The sequence below is a fragment of the Panulirus ornatus genome, chromosome 66 (assembly GCF_036320965.1).
Source record: "Panulirus ornatus isolate Po-2019 chromosome 66, ASM3632096v1, whole genome shotgun sequence".
Classification (NCBI taxonomy): Eukaryota; Metazoa; Arthropoda; class Malacostraca; order Decapoda; family Palinuridae; genus Panulirus; species Panulirus ornatus.
In genome coordinates, this window is record NC_092289.1 from 1,870,040 (window position 1) to 1,893,111 (window position 23,072).

Below are 23,072 nucleotides of genomic sequence, written 5' to 3' on the forward strand. Positions count from 1 at the left end.
GCCCTCCCAGATAATCTCTTTCCACACATTCCTCAGTGCTTTCATAATCTTTGCTCACTTACTCACCCTATGACTTACCTCAGCTTCCATGGTTCCATTCATCACCATGTCTAATCCTGAGTGTTTAAAACACTTCACTTCCTCCAAGTTTTCTCCTTTCAAACTCACATTCCAACTAATGTGTGCCTTTGCACTGCTAAACTTAATAACCATGCTTTTAATCACATTAATCACAAATTTCTCCATTCATACACTTTCCCAAACTCAGAAACCAATATCTGCAGTACTTAACTCAAATCTGCCACCAGCATCATTTCATCAGCAAACAAAAACTGACTCACTTCCTTGGGCTCCCCATCCCCATATGATTGCATACCTACCCCACTCTTCAAGAGCCTTGCATTTACCTCCCTAAACACACCATTCTGAACAATTATGGTGATGTCAGAGAACACCAAAATCCCCATACTAAAAAAATCAAGCAGGGTTGGCTACGTCTTTTACTTTAAGGTGTGGGCAGAGCCAACCACACTTCACATCAAAAACTCAGATTAGCAAAACCTTCTTGGCTGCCAGGTTCCACTAAATGAAAGCAGGAAACAGCAGAGATATTATTTTTTTTCCTGTATGTTATGCCGTTTCATTTTTCATCTTTAAACTTGTTTTAGTCTAAAAGCAGGTATCATGAACAGATTTTCAAACATGTTCAATAACAATTTACACAAGTAATGTGCATGCTAAAGCTGTGAAATACAACAGTGCTTAATTTATGTATTTCATATAAATCAAAATTACATGTTAAAACAGTGATATTACTTCTCTACAAAAATCATTTAACTTGCCAGTAACCCTTAACACAATGAACTCTATATGTGCCATTATTTACACACATTCCAAGTTACTAACAACAAACAAATGCAAAATTTTGATACATCAAAACTGTTAATACTGCATTGTTTCATTAACCGCTCCAGAGACTGCAACATCATGCATCTTCAATTTCACTCTTTGATTAGCCCTGAACTTAACTAAATATCACACTAAGGTGATGGGCAGGATCAATCAAATTATATTCTACCTCTGATATGGAAGTCACACACTGTGTGATGTTGCTCTGGAAATTATTCATTTCAAAGTTTTTCAGAGGTTGTTGATGAGCCCCTTTTGTACTCCTTGCTGTAATGGTCTTTACAATGCAAAGCATAAGCCTATTTCTCTAAACCTCTGCTATAAATGTTCTTTGCTTCCAGCTACACAATGCTTTTGACAAAACATATTTGCCAAAAGAAAAAAGGCATTTTAAAATGAGTGACAAAGATTATTAACCCTTAAACTGCGGCAACCGGAAGACCTGGCCACCACTGTATGTGCAAAGAACAAAAGAAAAAAATTAAAAACAAAATGTATTCTAATGGATTTGGAGATATGCATGTAAAATCAAAAATGAAAGTTAAATCCTTAATCTACCTTTGTTTTGCCATGAAGTTCATAAATACTACACTTTGCATGAAAAAGATCTTGATAACACATTTTATTCTTATATGATTAAAAAGATGCATGCCGAAGTACAAAAAATAAAAAATAAATGCCTTATATATTTTTGGTTTGCTGTGGTTGAGTGCTGATTATATGAATGATATACTTGGCGCACAATTTAAAACAGTAGCACGGAAATCTTGTCTCAGGTGATGTATGTCGCCATTGATTATGTACTGACATATGATGTATGTCGCAGTTTAAGGGCTAGAAAAGTCCACCTTACAGTCATGGTCAAAAATTCTTTTCACAATTCTAATCCATTACATTAAAACAAAATTTACCTACTGAGTACATGAAAGATAGTGAATCTCCATATTTTACAGGTTTGCCAATTGACCTAAGACAAAATACAAAAAAGTCTATTACACTAGTGATACATGTACATATCATGATCACAATAATAAACTTGTATTAAATAGATGATTCTTAAAAAACATTGTTATGCAGCACAGACAATAACACTGATCTGCTACCTATGATGTTATCTTACAAATGTCAGACAAACAAAAATATCTATTACATCAAACATAGGAGGAATGAGCAATATATTATCACAATTACAGATTCTCTGTGGTAGCTTCAACTTAGCACCATCAGCATCATCATACAAGAGGGTACCACACATTATTATTCACAGCCACACATTTGTTCCATGGAGTCTTAGGTGACCAGTATTCCATTGTCATGGATGAGGGCTGCTGGGGTGACATTTCCATCAGGAGGATGGTGGGGTTGTTGCCCAGAGTCTGTATCTGGTTCAGAGTATAGTATTGTAGTAGCTGAAGATGCTGGGGGCACAGTATGTCTTGGTGAGGGTTCACCACCCTCACTCATAGCACTACCAGGTGAAGGCAGTGACACTTTACGAGGAACAAAAGCTGCATGGTCCCGCACACACACTGAAGATGATAAAGATCCTGATCTGGCAGCACGAACTGTTCCTGACACGATTCCTCCTTCATTATGGGCTGCTATGTGATTGTGTGGAATGTCTGATATAGGCTGGGGTTCAACTAAACCAACCTTATGTCTGTTTGGGTTGTGGACGGTACGAGCATGAGATCCAGCTCGCCCAGCTAATCGCATTGCAGTCAAGGGTTCAAGTTCATGTGTGTCTGATGACGGATGGGTCTGAGGTGCTGGACATGATGTACTTGATGTAGATAGAGTAGATTCACTCATAAATGCCTGCTGATATACAGTTTTATCCACATGTGGCTGAGAGCCTTGTGTGCAACAAGAGCAGCACTGTAACTTTGGATAAGAGAGTTGTCCACAACCCGACTCTGGGCCAAATATACGCAACAAAGGAAGATAAAAGAGAGTGGCATAAATGTATGAAACAGTAGTGATTACAGTGAGAAAAGTACCAATATGAACATATGCCAAAACTTTAGCTGGCAGCATAGTAATACCTGCTGCCAGGGAGGTAGCTGCAGCCATGAATACTGGACTACCCAAACGAGCAACTGCCCAGGATACAGCAGCTTCACGCTCAGCCTCTGGTGATAACCGGTAAGCAACACCATAATGCAATGTTAGGTCTACTGCTAATCCTATGGCTACGCTAACTGTTACACTCTCCAAAACATTTAGATGCCAACCCAATAACACTAGCGCAGCTAATGTCACTAAAATAACAGCACCTACACTTAAGACTGCCAGCAGACTTACAACTACATTTAGGGTTGTCAAAACTAGCACAGCTAGGCTGACTCCCACGGCAACTGCTACAGCTATTCCTGTTCCTACAGACAATGATTGCTGTACATCAAAGAAGCTCAGGTATGAGGTGAACCAGCCTCCCTTCATCCCTTTAGGTGCTTCTTCATCTGATTTCTTACCCATGTATCCACCTGTAAGAAAAAGTAATATAATCATTTTTCCTTATCATAGTATCATGTATATGAAATATAACAAAGTGAAGAAAACTACTCCGCTATCAAAAGGTAGAACCAAAATAACTTGCTTTCAGCCATGACAAAAATTATTTCCATGTACTGGATAGAATTTATGTTTTATACTCCCCGAAGAAAATATCTATGTACAGAAAATAATATTAATAAAACTGGAAATTACCATTCTATGTAATGTTTCAAACATCATTCATACAGGAGCCATCCAGGAGAGACCTACCACACTGATTTATTAGTATTATTAGAGTGGAGTACAAAAACATCTTGACCCTTTGGGTGTATCATTAGATTTCAAGGTAATTCTCAACAAGTGTAATTTTGCCACCAAAAAATTAAATTACTATTCTTTTTATTAATTTATTAATTTCTACTAATTATTACTTTACCAAAGTAAGAAAAGCATGAATTTCCCATACCTAGAACAAATTTTTTGGCTTTCATATCAGATGAAAAAAGATCTTGATCATCAGAATGTCAAAAAAATATTTATAAAAAACAATAATGATTTCCCAGCTCAATTACAGAGGGGCTAAAACTAATTTAGAAGCATGGTTATATCATAATAAATCACTTCTGGTTATATAAAATGAGAGACATTAACACTGCTGAAGTAAAGATGGTTTTCACTGATGATTCTTTAGCTATGTTCACAACACAACTTAGTGGCCTGCTATGAATTCTGGACAACAAACTACCCTTCAAAGATTGCCATTTCCCAGTGTCTTATCTTTTCATTCTTACTCTTTATTTTTAATCTTTTATTGCCTCTTCTGTCTTCCTTACCTCTAAGTTTTTTTCTGATTTTCCTCGTTCCTCACTTCAACCTTTTCTAATGTATAACTGCTAATAACCCTCATTCTTTTCATATATATTACCTCTTAATGAAAGCAAATGCCTAGTAGTTTCCAAATGTAACAAAATTTTGTTGGTCACTGACACACTGGTGTGCAAATGGTTGGTATCTAAAAGTATTTAGGTGAGATTCTGTATGTGCTTACTCCTGCGTAAATTGGAAAAAATGGAACAATATAGAACATGTAACAGCAAATAAAACATTGCATTAAAACATAATAGACACTAAAATTACTGTAATGTTCTTACTGTTACTTATGACATGATATTCATCTAAAAGCATATATATCTACGCACCAGGAAGTTATTTCCTTACCTGCTCAAAAAATTCTTGCATATCATCATAAGAGAGGGTCCACAGAGTGTTGCTATCATATTCCACAACAAGGGCTTCAACTTTTCCGGTTTTTCTACCAAATTTGGGACCAGCCACCCCAGGAATGAAGTACTCTCTTGGCGTCTGATAAAGTGTCTTAATACCCTTGTGAATGCATTGATTGAACACATCTCGTGAATAAGGGAACTTTGAACTTTCACAACAAGGGGATCTATCAACGCCTGTTCCACGATCTATGCATTTTGTATTCATCCACGCTTTAAAGGTTTCAATAAAACAATGGGGAAGCAGAGGACCCATTGTAGACATGTAAAATCTTTGGTTTCGAAGATTACGGCAAAAATTCAACAGCCATTCCTGAGATTCTGGATGAGCTACATCAAAACTATCATCCATTTCTAATGTTCCTTTTGCAGCAGGATTGAGATAGTCCCCATTATCCACTGGCTTTATTCCCCAAACTATGCGTATTGGTAGCCGATTCACAATGTCACTTCTCAGGTTCCTCTCAAACCAGAATTTGTATTTGTACTCCAAATCATATTGTTCGAACACATGCTCTCTTGAAAACAGCTGAAACTCTTGTGAGTCTGGAAGTTTCAGACCAGGGAAGTAGAATACAACAGCAGCACTGCATCCTGCTAAGGTACCAAATAACAAAACCCATATGTGGCGGGGTTTCACTACCACCCAGGGAAGCATCTTTTCAAAGAAGACTCTTGCAGATTCTGCACAAAAGTAGCAAAATCTGAGGGGTAGGGCACACACCACTGAACAACGAGGGGGAAGCTGGGAAGCATATACAGGTGCAGGGGGAACACACAGGCAGCAAGTGGAGGCTCCCCACCGTTCAGCCACCACAACGCATGCTGGTACCCAAGTCAGCATAAGGATGAGATTGGCCAGGACCACAGTTCCTGCAAAAATGCTAAAAAAGAAAATAATTATGTCACAAAAATTGCTCTGTTACCAAACTGAAAAGGGATGGGCTGATTTATGTAAGAAAAAGTCTACAAGCAATGAGTTTTGAGTTTCAATAACAGAGAAAAGATACATTGTTATAAAGGCAATCTCAGTTTGATTTAAGAAAGGATAAACTGAGGACTCAACTGGATGAAAGGTTAATTAAAAAAGATTTAGCTGATTGTTGCTAGTAGTTAGCTGCTAATCAAGAGTAATCAAAGCTCTGTTTTACTGCCAAAGTCCACCAGATGAAGGTATAAACCTACCATTTACCTTCATTTCCCATCAAGAATAGATATATGTCGAAGCACAGATCAAAGGGATGACAAGACAGCAAACACCTTTGGAGCTTGCCTTATTTAGGCTCAGAAACCAAGTTTCAGTCAGATTAAAACCAATTTCATGAGTAGCACTGCAAGCTGATAACATTGCAAAATGATACCAGACACTTCTAAAGAAAAAAAAATATATTCTACAAGTGGGATGAAGGCCACCTACTTGTCCTCAACCTAAACCCCACAAAATCTTGGATAACAGAAGAATCAAACATGATACATTATTCCCCAATTATATTTCATTAATGGATACAAAATACTGATGGATAAGAAAGTCATCTGGTATGACACATGAACTTTGCAAACTCAAGAACAGGAAAAACATATTTCAGAAAGATTACACAATCTTGATTCCCATATTTGGTATTATCAAAGCACTGAACTGATGTAAGCTGAAAAATATGATGCTACTGGTTCATGAAATTTATGATCAAACAGAAGGAAATGGTCTTAATATGCCACAGAAAAGAGGGATAAATAATTTCAGTCTTAGGATCATACAGTCATAGATCTTAAAACAAATATCTTTTGCACTCACAAAAGACCTTACCCAATAGAGGTAGGGTGTAATCTTCAAACATGCCATATATGATTTACCTAATCACAAAAATGCTTTGGGTTAAGAGCAAGCTTTAAGACTGTTAAAAGAATTTAAAGTAATTCTTAGATTTCAATCCCTATTTAGTCACACAAATTGAATTCCCTAGAGAGGGAATTTATATCACTAATGAATATGCCAGAGGATAAGAGTGGTAAATAGTATTTCTTTAAATTATAGTTTCAATGGCTCTGCATATGCCATTTTTAATATCTTTAAAATTTTGTTATCCCTTTCACAGCTCTGTGCCCCATGGAAGGAGTCACCAAGAACTGCTCTGTGCCTCTCAAGAAGGTGAACAGTTCCTGCCCTCATTTGAATTTCCAGTTCAGGTATGATTCCATCTCTTATCCACAGATGTTATAACTATCCTAAGAAAACAAACTAAAAAATATCATGGATTACAATCATCCATAAATTGTCCAACAATGTAATCGCACCATCATAGCAGGAAGCCAGATCTGCTTGCCAACTACTGTAGTCTTTCTTATGATAAAAGAAAAATTTGCTTGTATTAGTACCATTTAAATTTCTAATGGAAATAGCTATTTCTTTATCTATTTACAGAAATAATGTGTGTAAATGATATGTAGATGATAATATATGTATAAAAAATATGCACAATATGTAAAAAATATGTAAATGATATGTATAAGTGTGTGTAAAATCATGCCAGGAAAAAACATAAACTTGCAAAACTTGCAAAACACCCATAATCATCATATAATTATATGGATAAGCAGCATCCATACTGCAAGCCAGGGCGCTCCCTTACCACTAGAGAGGGAAGAATACCACTACTTTTTGGGGTGTATTCTTCAGTAATACAAGATATATTCTATATGGGGAAATAAATAAAAAATTTCCTTTTTCTTTTTCACAATGGGTGAGCATCGTTACAGATGCTTTACGCTCTGTACGGGTTGACATTAATCTATCAAAGAACAATTTTGAGAAAGGTTTAGTTCTAACAAATAAATTTGAAAAGCACCTTTCATAAATAGTTCTATAAACACTGCAGAAACATCAATGAAACATTTTTTTTTTTTTTTTTTTTGTCGCTGTCTCCCGCGTTTGCGAGGTAGCGCAAGGAAACAGACGAAAGAAATGGCCCAACCCACCCCCATACACATGTATATACATACGTCCACACACGCAAATATGCATACCTACACAGCTTTCCATGGTTTACCCCAGACGCTTCACATGCCTTGATTCAATCCACTGACAGCACGTCAACCCCGGTATACCACATCGCTCCAATTCACTCTATTCCTTGCCCTCCTTTCACCCTCCTGCATGTTCAGGCCCCGATCACACAAAATCTTTTTCACCCCATCTTTCCACCTCCAATTTGGTCTCCCTCTTCTCCCCGTTCCCTCCACCTCCGACACATATATCCTCTTGGTCAATCTTTCCTCACTCATTCTCTCTATGTGACCAAACCATTTCAAAACACCCTCTTCTGCTCTCTCAACCACGCTCTTTTTATTTCCACACATCTCTCTTACCCTTACGTTACTTACTCGATCAAACCACCTCACACCACACATTGTCCTCAAACATCTCATTTCCAGCACATCCATCCTCCTGCGCACAACTCTATCCATAGTCCACACCTCGCAACCATACAACATTGTTGGAACCACTATTCCTTCAAACATACCCATTTTTGCTTTCCGAGATAATGTTCTCGACTTCCACACATTCTTCAAGGCTCCCAGAATTTTCGCCCCCTCCCCTCCTATGATCCACTTCCGCTTCCATGTTTCCATCCACTGCCAGATCCACTCCCAGATATCTAAAACATATTTCTAGATAAAACAAGGGCCACTTTCTACATCGTTGTTGTTCCTTTTCTTTTCTCTTGTGAGTGCTGTACCTTAACATGAAGTCTTGCAAGAGCAATGGCATTGGATATAATGAAGTTACAAACGCAGCTTTCCTTGGTCATGTGAGTGATGGAGGCAAATGTGGCCCTAGAGTATTATTTGGTGCACAGCAGTTGTATAACCAACACCAGTTTGGTGATCTCACAGAACACCTGCACAGGAAGTTATGATTACCATACACTACTGAAACAAAACCACTGCATGGCCTGTAAGCACAGTTGAGAATGAACAGTTAAATTCCTTCACAGAGGCATTGGGATGCCTTCTTATGAGCCTAGCAGTCAGGCTGGGAAGCACATACATCTGGAGGTGAGGTGAATCTTCCAAAATGTAAAAAGGTACTTAAACTTGAAGTAATGATTGAAATCCCATCCAGTGCTTGAAACTATCACTGACAATGGCTTGGGTAGGTCCTTCACCTTGAAGTTCCACTGCAACATTGTATTTGCTACATCAAGATGACTTTGTTGCATAATTGTTTCTTTGTCTGGTCTATGTTGCTGGTGAGGCAGGTGAGTTTGCATTCTAATGTGACCTGCATCATGTCGGTGATAAATTCTCATACTAGTCACCAGACAGACCAGAAGTTGCACCAGGTAGAGAATGTTCTACTAATGTTGTAACCTTTCCAGAAATCATCCTAATGAATTCTGCCCAAAAAAGTGTTGTGATAATTTGAATCTTAGAAAATATAGCTATCTGAAAGGAAACTTTGCAGGCTTATTGAATTAACAGATGTCTCATTGGGGAAGATATCTGTTGACCTCTTGTTGATACTCCAGTCTACCCAGAACGGCATAAACTGTGGCATGACAATGTGAAATAAGTTTTTAATTTGTTTGTAGTTGGTTGCTTAGTGGAAGCTAATATGTGATGAGAAGAAGACAGCTAAAATGAGGCTATCAGAGGTCGCAGTGGTGAAGCACAGCTGAATATGAAAAGTGGGTATGAGGGAAGTGGTGTGTACAGTGTGTCACGAATAAAATGAAGAGGTGGTGAATTGGTGCTTGATGAAAGATGTTGCAGGAGTTTGGTAGAATGGGGAATGTTAGGAATGAGCCAAGCGTGAGACAACAGGTTGTAGATGACAGGCTCTGGTTACAGGATGATAGGTTCTAATACATTGTACATGATAGCTTGAGACTGGATGTAAGCAAACAACTCCATTATTTACTTGTTCCTGATGCTACCTCACTAAAACAGGAAAGACCACTCGGTTAAGAAAAAAGCCTCTTTTGTGCTTATGAAACAAGGGTAGACTGGGGAGCCTCTTTTATTCTGAAAGTCAGTAGTTTTCTTCAACACTAAAATCCAGCGACTAAATTCCTTTGACAATATTACAACCTTAACAAAGGAGACTTTTCACTCACATGTAACCACATGCAGATGGAGTCCTGACTTAATCATTTCATTTCAAATAATGCATTTTTTTTTTTCTTCCTTTGAGGATCCAGTCAAGGACAAAAGTCCACATCAATGCCTCATCCTTAACAAGCCAAGGCAACTCTCACGCAGTGTTTGCAGAGGCTCCTACCTATTGTTACTACTGACTACTTCACCTATGCTCCTACCTACCACTACTACAGAGTAAGTGGCATGTACAAACTATACATTTGAAATATTCAAAATCTTCCAGGAAACACTAAAGGTACTCTATCAGTATCAGAAGAGGGCAAAGGAGAAATGAAGGAAATCAGCTCATTTCCAGACTTTCACCAATGTAAGCAGGTGATATGGCTTTTGAGGAAGGGGATTAAATAAGTAATAGCCCCACCTCTGTAGTTTTCTTTAAATCTTTTTTCATTGAGAAATATCTGAGTGGTCTTCAGTGATGGAACTTCAGGCCTGATAAGCACGTGACACTCTGCTATCACAATGCTACTAAAAATCACTGCACATCAGTTAAATATCTCATCATGTTCTGATAACAAAAAATACCATAAAAAATGTTCAACTATGAAATGCTATCAAGATATCAAAATTTCCAGAATGTTTCCATGTATTTAAGAGATTCAAAAACATGTATAAAAAAATATAGAAAATAATAACATTTCTGGATTCAGCACTTGCTAAGATATGATTGTGTAGAAGGGAAAGGAGTGTTCCAGAAAAATTCTGCATGCAGTACCTTAATTCTGGGAAATACATTACTGTGTATAAACAAACATCCTTTACCAGTTTTGGTTTAATTTGCTATATTTTTCTTCAGAGCTTGCCTAAACTAATGTTTTGAGCCACAGTGATGAGTCAACCTCCCACACATTGTTGAAACTGAAGTTCCAAAATGTCCACCACATGCTTCTCTAACCAGCCTGATGGTAAGGGAAGAACATATATCAACATGTAAGGGTGAGAATCCAACCAGCTGATTGAAAAAAAGCAAGGTGTACAATCTGGAACTTAAATTTCCACATCGGGTGGTTGGATGATTTGTCAGTCTGGCTCAGAGCATTTGATATGTGATGCACAAAATGCAATGTCAGTGAGGTGTCTATGACCGAGGTCAAAGCAAGATAAAAGGCATTTGCAGCTAACTTTACTATTATGAAGAGACTGGATATCTCTGGTTCCAGCTTTTTCCTTTTCTTTTTTTTTATTGAGGGAGAGGAGATTTAGTCTGAAAAGCATTCCATGAAGATTTTGCATGCAGCACTGTAACATATTCTAAATCTGGGAAATTTCTTAGTAAATGTTCAGAGGCAGGCATTCTCTGCTAATCTTTTTTACTGATCTTAGCTTATTCTAATATGCAGTTTTAGTTGCTTACCTGAAACAACGTATAGCTGTGATGTGAGATACACAAGATGCAAAGAAGGCTGCAGCAGTGGTCAATGAAGTGACTATAATTGAGGCCGCAGCATGATGAAGGGCATCTGCAACTAGCTTCACCATAGTTCCAGCATTTTTATCTTGTTTAGCTAAAGTCCATACTCGACAATAAACAAATGTATCATCTGCTCCTATTCCTAGAAGGTGCCAAATGAAAAAAATACAAAAAATAACATGACAAACCATATGACTTAATTTGATTTATTTGATATTCAATGACAGATATAAGAATGATAAAGGAGTGCATTTGCATGATGAGTCTGTGAGCTGAAGTGTAGAGTTATGCAGTCATAGCTGTAATAAGTGTTTGAAAAAACCTATAGGTAGAAATGGAGTTAGCTAGTAAGTGGAACTCAATTTAGATTTGTTAAATACAGGCACTAATACTGAAAACAGTATTCAGTAATCTTAATATAGTAAATCCTTCACTCTATTGTTCTAAGTTTACTGGTTAAGTGATGTTGTCTCTTATCATCCTCTTTAGAGATCTCTTATTTCTGTGAGACTATATCAAGTTCAACAGCAACATATCCAAACTATCCCATCTCAACTTCATACAACTTCATTCTCTTACAATCCTTCCCTTTTAATCTTAAACCCACTTTAGGGAAAAAAAGCACAGGCGCTGAAGACCACTGGTAAGTATATGCTGTTTTTAGATGAGGCAAATTCTGAACAAAGGCAAAATTATGGAAATGCAAAAAATGGGATATATAACACCAATACAAAAAGGACAATCCACACTAATACCTGAGCAATAGAGACCAGTTAACATGACTTCATATGAATTAAAAATCTTTAAAAAGGTAATAAAAGAACACATATTAGAACATCTGATGAAAAACAACTAAATAAACAATGGCCAACATGGATAACAATACCAGGAAAAAGTGTGCAAACTCAAAGATTAGCCCATTATATTGACAAATGTGAAAGTCTGATAAAAGGAGAGAGAAAGGATACAGTTTTCTTGATTTTGCAAAAGCATCTGATAAAATAAACCCTACAATTTTACTAGAGAAAGTACTAAAACGTAACATTAAGGGTTAGATTAGGAAGATGGACTAAAAAGTTTTTAACTAACAGAAAGTTCAAATTAGTAACAAATGGAACAATGTGTGAAAAAGATGTCCTATCCAAAGTACCAGAAGGAACGATGTTAGTCGCAATTCTCTTTGTAATAATGATATCAGACATCAAGAGAGAAGTAAAAAATGCACAGGGAATCAGACACAATATACAAATTAAATAAAAAGAGATGAACCTGGTGGAATTTGGCAAATATAAATTTGAGGAAATCAATTATGGAATAAGTAAGAGTACTTCACTGACAATATATAAATGCCTAACAGGTAAAGCAATAGTAAGTGAAACAATTGTAAGATTAGGGTGACACCATAAATGAGAAACTAGAATTCAAAGTACATATAGCAATATCACAATAGCACTATCAAGCCTACTCATGGGTGGTATAATTTTGAAAACTTTCACAACAAAAGACAGACAACCACTGATGAAAAAGATGAATTCCTCTGTAAAAAGAAAAATTGAATAATGCTGTGTTATATTGTCACAAACTAAAGAAACACAAATAAACAAATTAGAGAGAACTCAGAAATAATTCACAAGCAAAATGGAGATGGGAATTATGAACTACCATGAAAAGCTGACACAAAAGTAACTATAATGCCTAGAAAAAAGATAAAGATAAATGATAATCTATGTGTGGCAACAAATTGAAGGTATTACAGAAAATGTATTTAATTTGAAAGTATCTCAACAAGGAAGATACAGAGCATTAAATCTACAAGAGTATCATGAAACATACCAAAAAGAGTACCATGAAACATACCAAAAAAAACAAATCAGAAAAAAATATATGAAAGCCCAGCCAGGAAATGACTATTTAGAATACTGAAAAGAGAAATCAGAGAAGTGCATGGAATAATCACATACATAATCACATGATGCATGTGACACCAGAAAGGAACCCTATTTGTCAACTAAGATGTGCAATGAGTGCCACGTACTAGCTCTACCATTTTGGTAAAATCCCATCGTAGGTGCACATCTGGAAGGAGGTAAATAGGGTGCGTAAGACAAGGGAGCAAATGGGAACTTCAGTGAAGAGCGTAAATGGGGAGGTGATAACAAGTAGTGGTGATGTGAGAAGGAGATGGAATGAGTATTTTGAAGGTTTGTTGAATGTGTCTGATGACAGAGTGGCAGATATAGGGTGTTTGGGTCGAGGTGGTGTGCAAAGTGAGAGGGTTAGGGAAAATGATTTGGTAAACAGAGAAGAGGTAGTAAAAGCTTTGCGGAAGATGAAAGCCGGCAAGGCAGCAGGTTTGGATGGTATTGCAGTGGAATTTATTAAAAAAGGGGGTGACTGTATTGTTGACTGGTTGGTAAGGTTATTTAATGTATGTATGACTCATGGTGAGGTGCCTGAGGATTGGCGGAATGCGTGCATAGTGCCATTGTACAAAGGCAAAGGGGATAAGAGTGAGTGCTCAAATTACAGAGGTATAAGTTTGTTGAGTATTCCTGGTAAATTATATGGGAGGGTATTGATTGAGAGGGTGAAGGCATGTACAGAGCATCAGATTGGGGAAGAGCAGTGTGGTTTCAGAAGTGGTAGAGGATGTGTGGATCAGGTGTTTGCTTTGAAGAATGTATGTGAGAAATACTTAGAAAAGCAAATGGATTTGTATGTAGCATTTATGGATCTGGAGAAGGCATATGATAGAGTTGATAGAGATGCTCTGTGGAAGGTATTAAGAATATATGGTGTGGGAGGCAAGTTGTTAGAAGCAGTGAAAAGTTTTTATCGAGGATGTAAGGCATGTGTACGTGTAGGAAGAGAGGAAAGTGATTGGTTCTCAGTGAATGTAGGTTTGCGGCAGGGGTGTGTGATGTCTCCATGGTTGTTTAATTTGTTTATGGATGGGGTTGTTAGGGAGGTAAATGCAAGAGTCTTGGAAAGAGGGGCAAGTATGAAGTCTGTTGGGGATGAGAGAGCTTGGGAAGTGAGTCAGTTGTTGTTCGCTGATGATACAGCGCTGGTGGCGGATTCATGTGAGAAACTGCAGAAGCTGGTGACGGAGTTTGGTAAAGTGTGTGGAAGAAGAAAGTTAAGAGTAAATGTGAATAAGAGCAAGGTTATTAGGTACAGTAGGGTTGAGGGTCAAGTCAATTGGGAGGTGAGTTTGAATGGAGAAAAACTGGAGGAAGTGAAGTGTTTTAGATATCTGGGAGTGGATCTGTCAGCGGATGGAACCATGGAAGCGGAAGTGGATCATAGGGTGGGGGAGGGGGCGAAAATTTTGGGAGCCTTGAAAAATGTGTGGAAGTCGAGAACATCATCTCGGAAAGCAAAAATGGGTATGTTTGAAGGAATAGTGGTTCCAACAATGTTGTATGGTTGCGAGGCGTGGGCTATGGATAGAGTTGTGCGCAGGAGGATGGATGTGCTGGAAATGAGATGTTTGAGGACAATGTGTGGTGTGAGGTGGTTTGATCGAGTAAGTAACGTAAGGGTAAGAGAGATGTGTGGAAATAAAAAGAGCGTGGTTGAGAGAGCAGAAGAGGGTGTTTTGAAATGGTTTGGGCACATGGAGAGAATGAGTGAGGAAAGATTGACCAAGAGGATATATGTGTCGGAGGTGGAGGGAACGAGGAGAAGAGGGAGACCAAATTGGAGGTGGAAAGATGGAGTGAAAAGGATTTTGTGTGATCGGGGCCTGAACATGCAGGAGGGTGAAAGGAGGGCAAGGAATAGAGTGAATTGGAGCGATGTGGTATACAGGGGTTGACGTGCTGTCAGTGGATTGAATCAAGGCATGTGAAGCGTCCGGGGTAAACCATGGAAAGCTGTGTAGGTATGTATATTTGCGTGTGTGGACGTGTGTATGTACATGTGTATGGGGGGGGTTGGGCCATTTCTTTCGTCTGTTTCCTTGCGCTACCTCGCAACCGCGGGAGACAGCGACGAGGTATAAAAAAAAAAAAAAAAAAAAAAAAAAAAAAAAAAAAAAGGTGCACATCAATCTGGATTTTAAGATTCTCTCAAGCTATCCTAAATATACCTATTGCCTTTAACATTTCCACCCATACTACTTTCCTTTAATTAAATACAACACCTCTGTTTATTTTCTCAGCTTTGTACTTAACAATTACGGTTTATATTTCTGCTTACATCTGCCTATCGATAATAAATATGCTGCCTCCCACATTCCAACAAGGTCACTAATGCCAAATCTTCTTATGCATCCATGATCCTTGTCAAACTTTTTATTTCTACATGCTACCATCCCTCTCATCCACATAGTCCCTCACTTTGTCCACCTATTTCTCCATCAGTTTTCATCACTCCCTTCTTCCCTCCAATCAGTTTCTTCACTATCCTTTCAATACCCCTCCCTTCCATATGTCCATGCCATTTTAAACATCAACCTTCAATCTTCCCGCCACTCTCTTCACTATTCTAAGCATTCTACCATCGGCATTTCTAAATCTATCCATCCTTGAATCTTGAGAAGTCCATCAACTCAGTTTTCACCCCCCCTTATCATTCCATAGTCAATACCATTCCTATAAATCAGACCAGGCTCTTCCACTTCCAAACCTGAACATTCTAGTCTCTAATTTTCTTTAAAGTCCTATCAAGGCCAAAACTAGAATGAAACATAAAAAGGGAAGAAACAGAAACAATTGTTTCAGTTGGTAAAAAACTTACACTTCAAAAAGGGTCAGGCTGCATTTATGAGAAAAACAGGGTGAAGGGTTCCATATTGTAACAGTGTAAGAAAAGGAACAAAAATTACAACAGCCCACCCTTTACTTGCCAATGGTCGCAGTAATTATGTGACGCACTGTCTTGCCAAGTACAGAATTGTACAGTCTAGCTAATGGTAGAGGAACAAGCTCTCTGGAACAGAAAATGTGATAATTTATTCAAATGCAGGAGAGAAAACCAGCAGCACAATATTGGGAGAGTGGATTAAACTTTGAGGGCAGATTGTAAGAGTTGCTAAGTTGCACTGCCTTAGATCTAACTTTGTCAAATGAATATGCAAAGCCAGAACCGTTCCAGATAAGACAGCAGTGCTTCAAATAAGGACAAATCAATCCTTTGGATAAAAAAATTATTGCACAGAAAAGAAGAATCTTCAGGATCTAAATACAACTTCGTCTTTAACAGCAAACTTAGTGCTTGAGTAATGCAGTGTCTCAGTTAAGTTAAACGTTAAAGCATTAGTATGTTTACTCTGCTGAATGGCAAAATCATGAAGTCAATAGAAGGGCAACTTTTCTAAAGGATGTTCTTATTACAACTAATTGTCAAAAAATACTTGATGACAGAGCTTATAAATTTGCCTTCATATGATCAACATGACTTAGCTGATTACTTAGTAGTGGTGTCAAGAATGAATATCAGTGACCTGGTGAGAGGGATCTACATTCAATTCCAGTCATACGTTGTCTAGATTTAAGATGTACAAAAGTTTAAACGCATTAATTGTCTATTGGGAATTTCTTACTTCCTTGCATAACCACACAAAACATATGGGATAACATTCTTCCTTCATAACACAGGATAACTAAATTTCTCATATATGTGTATATGAGTGGATGGGCCATTCTTTGTCTGTTTCCTGGTGCTACCTTGCTGATGTGGGAAATGACGATCAAGTATAATAAATAATAAATACTGTTAATCATCCCAATGAAATAATGAAAATTGAGTCTTAAAATGAGATGCTATAAAAATCAATAATATTTGATTTTTGAAGTTCCTCACAAGGAAAAAATAAAATACCTATAATGGTGCTAGCTTATCATGCCTATCACTACAAAATACCAGAAATACTGTATGTATAATTGACACTCAAATCATAGGCTAAAATTACATGAAAACAGGTCTTGGGAATCCTAAGTCTCATTTCTGAATCAGTACAGAAAAAGCTGAAAGTATAATCGGGTCTCATCCCAATCTAAGATACACATGACAGCATAACATAAGGATACATATTCTACCTAAGAGGTATTGTGGCCCATTTACCATTTATGACAGCACAATAGTGGCTGGCAAGTGACACATAAAAAAACTGATTTTCAACTAAAGTGCACCATGAATGAGTGGACAGCAAGTATACAACAAGAGCAGTCTGTCTAGGTTCAGACAAAGTCTTTAATCTCACTTTGAATAAGGCATGGTGCAAAAGATCTAATGGCATAATGAGAAATACACTTCTAAAAAATAATCTGATACAGGGACACAAATGCTCTGTGATAATAATGGATACACAATCAAGGTGTAAGAGATGGAAAAATTCTAACATTCTAACAAAGGTGGATTCTGACCAAAGAGAAAGCAAGTGGGAAATGGATGCATATAATTTCAAAATGTGTACCAAAATTTCTGTACAAACAAGTCAAAAACCACACAAACATTCAAAGGGGTATGAACAACTTTCAGGTCACAAACTTGGAAGAAGAATTCCAGTCAGAGTATGGACCTGTGTTTTGAAATGTTCTGTGTAGTCTATAAAGACTGAGTCAGTATATGGTTGCTGATGGAAGGAGACTGACTGAGGGGATCAAAGGGGAAAGAGACATGGTTTAATAGATTTCAAACTGCTAAGAAAAGCAGAACTGTAATATGGAGAAGATACAGATGGCACAGCAGCCAGGCAGATCTGAATGGTATAAACAAGCTTGGAATATATACAGTAAAATAAAGAAGGAAAAGCAAAAGAGAAAAACCACTGCAAACAAGGTGAATGGAAAGTATATACTATCCAATATACCATATGCTGCCCAGTCTAGGCCACATGGCAATACTTCTGACATGAGCAGTGGTGGAGGCACTATACTAATATGTGTACCAATTATTTCATACATTATCCAAAGGAAAGGGGATGAAATCCTGTGGTACATTCTGTTTCATTTCTGACTCAAAATAGTAGTCTTGATTAATAATGTACAACTCTGAAGTACATTGTACTTACCTATTGCAATAACAGCTGTCAGAACATTCATATATGGGAAGAAGGTGATCTCATATATGAAGATATACATAAAGTAGGCAATGACAAGGGCACAAACAACAGTGGTGATGGTCACTACGGTGATGAAAAGAGAACCAGTATAACACCACATCAGCAATACCACTATGCCACCACCAATACCCAGCAGGAATGAGTTTGCTAGAAGCAGTTTATCGAACAGAGTATACTTCAGACCTGTTGGGAGGAAGACAAACAGGCAATTATGTACAAATCATAACCACAATGAATAATCTGTCATAGTATAAAGCAACAAAATAAGGTTTCTAATAATTAACTCTTTCATAAAAGTAAAACTAAAACTTCATGTGACAGGAATGATCCTACCATGAAATCCTAACAAAATAGAATGTGCAGAATGTGGGACACAAACTACCATTTAGGGTGAATGTATCAAAATTTAGATGGATGCACAATTTGGATCCAATTTTGAACTTAGTAGTTTTAAATTCACAAATTTTGATCAATCTCAAATAATCAATACAGCCAAGAAAACCATTAAACCAAACACAATCTCTTATGAGGAAGACCAAATATCCTTATTCTATGTCTTTCATTCCTTATAACCATGTATACTTTATGAAACAGTAGAAACTGTTTGCAGATGACATATCTTCTGATTGCACAATTTTAGATGAGACAGCTTCAGCTGCAGCCTAAAGAAGCTGAGGTCAGAGTTAGGAGGTGTATGTGAAATGAGGAAGCTGAGAGTTAATGTGAACAAATGGAAAATAATGAGGTTCAGAGGGGAAGTGAGTCAGGATGGTTTGAGTGTAAGTTTGAATGGGGAGGACTTGAAAGAAGCAAAGTGATTTAGGTTACCTAGGAATGGAAGTGACAGCAGATCGAACCATAGGGCTGAAGGGAGTTACAGAATGGAATAAAAAGCAAAGTTCATGGGTGCACCAAGGAGCATGTGGAAGAGATGTCTGTTTGTAAGATGGGTATATTTACAGGTATAGTAGTCCTGAGAGCATTGTAGATATGTGTCTTGGGCCTTGAATGCAAAAGAAAGGATGTGGGTAGATGTGTTGGAAAGGAAATAACTGAGGATGATATGTGGTGTACGGTGGACTGATCACATAAGTAAAGACAGTGTCAAAGGGAGGTGTGGTAGTAAGCATGATCTAATTAAGAGGGCCATCAAAAGCAGACCGATATGATTTGAACATAAGGAGAGGATGAGTGAAGAGTGACTGACTACATGGATATACTAATGAGAGGTGGAAAGAGTATGGGAGAGGGAGATCAAGAAAATGGAAAGATGGTGTGAAGAAGGCTCTGGGTGTTTGGAGCCTAACATTCAGGAGGGCAACAGGCTTGTACTGGATGAAAAGAAAAGATCAAAGTGGTATATGGGTTGGGGGGGGGGGGGGGGGGGGCGGCAATGTGCTCTCACCAGGCTGAGCCAGGGACAATGAAGCAATGGAGGTAAACCATACAACAGTCTATGGGGTTTGGCTGCAGATGGTAGGATCTGGTTTCAGTGCATTACACATGGCAGCTAGAGGTTGGATGTGTACAAGTAAAGCCTTTGTTCATTTTTGCTGATGCTACCTTGCTAAACTGGGTAAAGCAATTCGATATAAAAGAAAACTCCCTTCCCCTTATCCACAGCCTCTTCTCTATGCTAACCAATTGTTGATTCACTTCAACTGGAACCATTTAAAAGATCATTTTACATTTCTTTTTACTTAATGCTACCATCTTCCAGTTTCCTCTACTCCTCTAATCTCCTTTCAAGCACCACAGATTTGTGATGCTTGATCATCATACTCAGATGCAGATGGTTGATGATATTCAACACACTGATATGCGAGATGAAAAAGATGTCAGCTAAAGAGGATACATTACCAATATCATCTTGTGGGGAAGTAATTACAAGACTATTCTATGAGAAACTTAAAGGTTGGCATAGTTCCTTATTCTGAATACTCATTACCTAGCATATCTACTTTTAGTAACTGTCTCATAATTCTTAAGTCTCCCTACTTTTATAAACATTCCATTATCTATATTCAATTGAAACTTCCAGCTGGTCATCTCCATTCTGGGTTCCTTCCCTAGGAAAACCCTCAAATAATCTTTTTAGTCATATTTCTGCTGTCTTTATGTCAACTGCAGATTCACTGCAAACTGGAACAATTTGTATTTTCATTGTAGTATTTCTTCTAACATAGCCTACCTAAGTGCTTTTCATGCTAACGTTCAACTTTTCCATCTCAGGTGGTGATTTTGATTTGATGCTGCAAGTTTACTGTTGACATTCCAGGGACAATGAAGCAATGGAGGTAAACCATACAACAGTCTATGGGGTTTGGCTGCAGATGGTAGGATCTGGTTTCAGTGCATTACACATGGCAGCTAGAGGTTGGATGTGTACAAGTAAAGCCTTTGTTCATTTTTGCTGATGCTACCTTGCTAAACTGGGTAAAGCAATTCGATATAAAAGAAAACTCCCTTCCCCTTATCCACAGCCTCTTCTCTATGCTAACCAATTGTTGATTCACTTCAACTGGAACCATTTAAAAGATCATTTTACATTTCTTTTTACTTAATGCTACCATCTTCCAGTTTCCTCTACTCCTCTAATCTCCTTTCAAGCACCACAGATTTGTGATGCTTGATCACCATACTCAGATGCAGATGGTTGATGATATTCAACACACTGATATGCGAGATGAAAAAGATGTCAGCTAAAGAGGATACATTACCAATATCATCTTGTGGGGAAGTAATTACAAGACTATTCTATGAGAAACTTAAAGGTTGGCATAGTTCCTTATTCTGAATACTCATTACCTAGCATATCTACTTTTAGTAACTGTCTCATAATTCTTAAGTCTCCCTACTTTTATAAACATTCCATTATCTATATTCAATTGAAACTTCCAGCTGGTCATCTCCATTCTGGGTTCCTTCCCTAGGAAAACCCTCAAATAATCTTTTTAGTCATATTTCTGCTGTCTTTATGTCAACTGCAGATTCACTGCAAACTGGAACAATTTGTATTTTCATTGTAGTATTTCTTCTAACATAGCCTACCTAAGTGCTTTTCATGCTAACGTTCAACTTTTCCATCTCAGGTGGTGATTTTGATTTGATGCTGCAAGTTTACTGTTGACATTCCACTGCTCTGTAAGTCTAGTATGTCAACATCACATTCATTTCTGTCATTATTTTTCAATCACTGCTCTACTTTTCATGATAAGCAATTTTGTATGGAATATGTAACTCCACTGGTTTGTCTATATTTAGCAACCTGAGTGCATTGAGTGTATGTATGCATGCATGTGTGCAAAGGCATTTGTGTTTGCTTACCAACTTGTACATATCTATTTGTGGACATGGCAAGGAAGCTTTAATCTCATAGGGTTCCAATTCTTAACCACTATGTTGTCTCATCACTTAAATGTTTTTCATGGTAGTCACTTTTCCTTCACTTAGCTAGTTCCACTCATCCACAACTCTTGCTAACTATTCTGACATGCCACCCAGTCAGTCAGGTCCTCCCCATCTCAAATAACTGTTTCTGGTATGCATATCCAATCCAATGAACAATTCAAAAGTTGTAATCCTGTTTCTCTTTGTCTTTGGCTGTTAACCTTTCCCTATAGATTGGCTCATTTATTTCAATTACAACATCTATAACCCTCCTCTGAACATTCACTGACAGTTTTGACTAAATTTTAGGTCTATATTGTAAATTCCTTTCTTATAACTCATTTTATATGAGAGCAGTTTCTATATTCACCCACATATAGTTCACTTATTTCACATACCTCCTCCATGTTAGGATTGCTGGTTTTACTTTCTGTCTCATCTTCCCTTTCATAATCCTCTCCATATTTCAATTATGGCCCAGCCTTAATGTGGATTTTTGTCAGTGGCTGGGGCCATTAGACAAAAAAAGAAAAAAAAACTATCTCCTGCAAGTCACAAAAGGTAACTATGAGGGGTAGGAGTTTGGGGGCGGAAAATCCCCCTCTCTTGTATCATTACTTTCCAAATTTAGGAAAAAAGGAAGCACCAAAGAAAGGATTCTTCTTTCAAAGCTTAGTCATCTGTTCTTGATGCTAACTTTGTAAGAAGGGAAACAAGAAACTGATAAAAAACACATCTCAATATGTTTGTGTATGAGTATTTGATTTCAAGATGAAAGAAGCTTGCAACACAGTAAGTTTTTCAACTGATATTAACCTTCAAATCCTTTTAATTCTACATTCTTAGAGTAGCTGAAACATAATACTAATTAGTCCACTTTATAAAATAGAATAAACTAGAATAAAAGATGGTTTAAGGATATGTCTGGCAAGATTTTAAGACTCCACACCTACCCAGGTCCATTGCTGCTACTGTCACATTGTCTACAGTGAGGTCAAGCTTTTGTAAGGCTTCAAAATAAGGGAGTGCATCAGTACTACGAGCCACGGGCACAAATACAGCAGTCAAGCTAAGACGCTGCTGTAGTTGTTGCTTCTGGTGTTTATGGTGTGGCTCAGTGTGCTTGTAAGGTTGTGGATGATTTGGGTCTGGTACCTGCAACCAATGGGCAAGCTACAAAGTGACTCCAGGTAGGGAAGTGCTTGCGATGCACTTTATATCTTTTAATTCTAAGTTTATCAAAGCACAGGTATATTGTATAGAGAAATTTTGAAGTTCCAAATCAAAATCTACAATGTGAGGCATTTTGCTATAGAAATAGTAATGTCAGTACTTAAAAAAAGGGAAGCCAAATTGA

General features: G+C 37.6%; 1 protein-coding gene across 1 annotated transcript in view; it reads right to left on the bottom strand.

Annotated features, from left to right (window-relative positions):
• Window positions 1–611: 611 nt before the first annotated feature.
• The window catches only part of disp (RND transporter family member dispatched), a 108,302-nt gene continuing 85,841 nt past the window's right edge, over window positions 612–23,072 (bottom strand). The window contains 6 exon segments of the mRNA XM_071658521.1: window positions 612–3,365; window positions 3,368–3,395; window positions 4,624–5,572; window positions 11,200–11,398; window positions 18,275–18,508; window positions 22,669–22,870. Of these exon segments, the coding sequence (XP_071514622.1) occupies window positions 2,200–3,365; window positions 3,368–3,395; window positions 4,624–5,572; window positions 11,200–11,398; window positions 18,275–18,508; window positions 22,669–22,870 (2,778 nt within the window). The 3' untranslated portion in view covers window positions 612–2,199.